General features: G+C 53.3%; 1 protein-coding gene across 1 annotated transcript in view; it reads left to right on the top strand.

Annotated features, from left to right (window-relative positions):
- The window catches only part of DDC (dopa decarboxylase), a 75,035-nt gene extending 72,258 nt beyond the window's left edge, over nt 1–2,777 (top strand). The window contains exons 11-13 of the mRNA XM_015566872.1: nt 151–252; nt 876–1,078; nt 2,390–2,777. Coding sequence (XP_015422358.1) covers nt 151–252; nt 876–1,076 — 303 coding nt within the window. The 3' untranslated portion in view covers nt 1,077–1,078; nt 2,390–2,777. The remainder of the gene's footprint in view (nt 1–150; nt 253–875; nt 1,079–2,389) is intronic.
- Nucleotides 2,778–4,058: the final 1,281 nt, after the last annotated feature.

Below are 4,058 nucleotides of genomic sequence, written 5' to 3'. Positions count from 1 at the left end.
CGTCCTCCGTCTGTGCGGGAACAGCGGGTGTGTGTGTGTGTGAGTGACAGAAACACTGAAGAAAACGGCTACACGCGCACAGGGGCTTCCCGCCACGCAGCCCCGCGAGGTGTTCGGGGCTGAGCTCAGACAGGCCCCCTCTGCCCCCAGCACGTGCAGCTGGCCCGCGAGTTCGAGGCTGCGGTGCAGCGGGACCCTCGCTTTGAAATCTGCGCGGAAGTCACCCTGGGGCTGGTCTGCTTCCGGCTGAAGGTAAGTGCACGTCCGTTTCAGTCTTTCTTCTCTTTTTTTATTTTACTTTTTAAAATATATTTTATTGATTTTTTGCAGAGGAAGGGAGAGGGATAGAGAGTTAGAAACATCAATGAGAGAGAAACATCGATCAGCTGCCTCCTGTACACCTCCCACTGGGGATGTGCCCGCAACCCAGGTACATGCCCTTGACTGGAATCGAAGCTGGGACCCTTCAGTCCGCAGGCCGACGCTCTATCCACTGAGCCACACCGGTTAGGGCTGTTCTCTTTTTTTAAAAAAAAAGATATTTTTATTGACTTCAGAGAGAGCAAGGCAGAGAGAGAGAGAGGAACACCAATGATGAGAGAGCATGATGGGCTGCCTCCTGCACTGGGGATGGAGCCCACAGCCCGGCATGTGCCCTGACTGGGAATCCAGCCACGATCTCCTGGTTCCTGGTCGAGCTCAGTGGCCGGCTGGCTCGGGCACTTTCGTAAAACAAACCCTGGCCCTGGGAAGGGCAGCTCTCGACAGCGCGTCCTCAGGCCCTGGAACTGTTCCCAGGCTGACTGTCTTGTCAATGAAGGCGAGTGGTCGGTGGCTCCCTTCACTGAGGCGCCCCCCCCACCTTGGTCCCCCAGGGCCCCAACAAGCTGAACGAAGACCTTCTGGACAGAATCAACGGCGCCAAGGAGATCCACCTGGTCCCCTGCCACCTGAGGGACAAGTTCGTGCTGCGCTTCGCCATCTGCTCCCGCACTGCGGAGTCCGCGCACGTGCAGCAGGCCTGGGCCCACATCCAGGCGCTGGCCACGGCCCTGCTGGGGGCCGGGCAGGAGTAGTGGTGAGTGCGCTGGGAAAGTGGGGGCAGCACCCCTCCTGTCCTGTCTGGAGAGCCGGGGGGCACCACGTGCTACGATGGTTATTTAGAGACTCAGACTAACTTTAAGTCCAGGCGTGAAAACTGTCCATGGCGTCTGGCTATAACCCTGCAGATTTCTCCCCGTTCATTGGGGCGACTTAGTATCATGACATAGGGTGTCCCCCCAAAATGTATACTCACTTTAACAGCTCATGTAGTATCATACTATATTATATATAGTATCATAATACTGTATGTCATATATAGTAGAGTATCATACATGGGGAGTCCCAAAAAATGTATACACACTTTAACAGACATATTCTACTGTACTATAGTTTACTATACAATACCATGTAGTATCATACTATGCTATGCTGTATTATATATAGTATCATAACAGTGTATATCATATATACTACATAGAGTATCATACGTAGGGTCTCCCCCCAAAATGTATACACACTTAACAGACATATTCTACTGTACTATAGTTTACTATACAATACCATGTAGTATCATACTATGCTATGCTATATTATATATAGTATCATAATACTGTATATCAGATATACTACATAGAGTATCATACATAGGGTGTCCCCAAAAATGTATATACACTAACAATTGATAGCACAATTTTGAAAATGAAATGCATTTTAATGAACACTGCCCTTACAATTACCCAAAGTGCATATAAGAATAGGTTGTATTGGATGCTGCGTGTATTAGTAAGTCACAGGGCTGATGGCCTAGAGCAGCGGTTCTCCACCTGTGGGTCGCAACCCCTTTGGGGGTCGAATGACCCTTTCACAGGGGTCGCCTAAGATCATTGGAAAACACATCTATAATTCCATATTGTTTTTGTGATTCATCACTATGCTTTATGTTCAATTTGTAACAATGACATTGGGGGTCACCACCACATGAGGAGCTGTATTAAAGGGTCGCGGCGTTAGGAAGGTTGAGAACCGCTGGCCTAGAGGGAGGGAGATCTTAACACCTGGGCTGCACCTGAGCGTTGCTGAGGCCACCACGTCAAGCCCAGGCCATGGTTCTGAGAGGGAGGGAGGGGCGCGGTGCTGTTTCCCAGGGGGTGGGGAGTGGGGCAGGGTCTTCTGACCTCGATACAATGTGCCACATAGGAGCCAGGTCGGCCGTCAGACCGCCTCCCTCCCAGGCCACACTCCCTTACACACACCCTTCCCTGTGTTCAGAGGGACGCGTACAACATTCTTCGATTCTTCCATGTTTTTTAATGTAGCCATATGTTCATGCTATTTTCCCCTGTAGAGATCCAAGCTGAACAGACGTGTATCTGAAAACTGGAGGGAGAGGACGATAAACATCACCCGGCTCCGTGGAAGCGAGCCCGCCGGCTCCGCACTTCTCTCTCCGATGCTACCAGACGCCTGCGCTTAGTCTCCCGAGTCTCTCATCGGCGAAGAGAGATTATTTGCTGCGTGAAAAGTCAGTCCCCGGGATGTAGCTTTCATTCATTGTTTGGCTGCGGTTTTGTGAATTAAACGATCATAGTGCTTCGTGCTCTTGGAGTTGGCCGTGGCGGGGAGGGCTCGCGAGCTCTCTCCCAGGCCAGGCTGGGCGATGGCGGTCACGCCTGGGCCTTCCCCTTGCTCCGTCCTGCGGCCAGCGCTCAATAAACAATCTGAAGTGCCATGGCTACTGCGTCTGGTGAGCTTCCTGTTCTGCGCCGTGCCCAGCCGATGGTTATAATACGGACTTACCCTTTCCAAGCGGCCAGAGGTATGGCATCCTTGGATAGTTTTAAACAGCATTCATTCATTCGACCATGTGTATTGAGTGTGTCATACATGTCAGGCACGGTGTTCGAAGCTGTAACAACATTTAAGGTTTACTTGGAGGTAACTCCAACTTTTAAATAAATACATAGCAAGATTACGGAGCACAAAAAGTAGGACCACCATGAGCAGGGTGGTTTTTTACGGTCATTTGGATGTCCTGTGTGTAGTTGCTACTCAACAGTCATGTTCTCCACCCCCACCCCCCAGTAGTCACTTTCCCAGGAAGGGTTCCCCCTGGGACCCGCTGGGCCCAGGCAGGGAGAGGAAGGCTCTAGGTTTCCCAGGAAGTGGCTTCCTCCTTTTTCCAAGAGAGAAGAATTCTGGGGAAAGGATCCTGTCCCAGTGTGTCCCCTCCTTCCTGCTCTAAGTAGGCGGGTTCCTTGTGTGTGGGGGGCCCTTCTGGGGCAAGAGGCCCAGGCCTGGGGGGAATCCACGGGGAGAAGAAGGCGGAATGGAAGATGGAAAGATGGCCCTCCTGACAGCCCTAGGCGGGTCATCGGACCGAACCGCCCACTTCCAGACCAGACCTTCTGTGACGGGCCACAGGGGCATGCACCACCCAATAGGCGGCTGTTCGTGGCTATTCTGTTAATTGGTCTGGAAATGCGATTCACTAAACTCGCCTAAGTGGCTCTGCTCTCTGAAGCCAAAGTCCAAGGTGGTAAAGAAGCGGTTCTCAGACTTGCATGGGCGGGACCCTAAGGAGCCAGGCTGGGCGGGATGTGCTGGCAGAGGGGGCGGGGCGGCTCCGAGCCGCAGGGCTGACAGCAGGTATTCCAGCTCCCCAGGCTCCTGGAATCGCACATGGACTTGACTGGCCACTCGGCTTAGTCTCAGCCTGTAACACCGATAACAGGTACCTGCCCGCCACGTGCCTGGCCTCAGGAACCACTGGGCCCATCTTCGAGGACTCCTGGCGGGCAGGTGGGTCCCGGTGAGCGCATCCTAGGGGAGCCCCCTGAATGCAGCCCTCCTCGCCGCCTGCGCGTCTTGATTGCGGAGACTCCAAGGGTGAAGCGCCTTCGCAGGAAAACGCAGGGAAACCTTCCAGTTCAGTAAAGCCCGCTGGTTGCACAGCTAGCGTTTCCACGGCAACAGAACAGCCTCCTTGGACCACGTGGGCCGGAGCCCAGGCCAGC

Source organism: Myotis davidii, unplaced genomic scaffold (genome assembly GCF_000327345.1).
Source record: "Myotis davidii unplaced genomic scaffold, ASM32734v1 scaffold472, whole genome shotgun sequence".
In the NCBI taxonomy this organism is placed as follows: domain Eukaryota; kingdom Metazoa; phylum Chordata; class Mammalia; order Chiroptera; family Vespertilionidae; genus Myotis; species Myotis davidii.
This window is presented reverse-complemented; position numbering and strand designations above follow the sequence as displayed.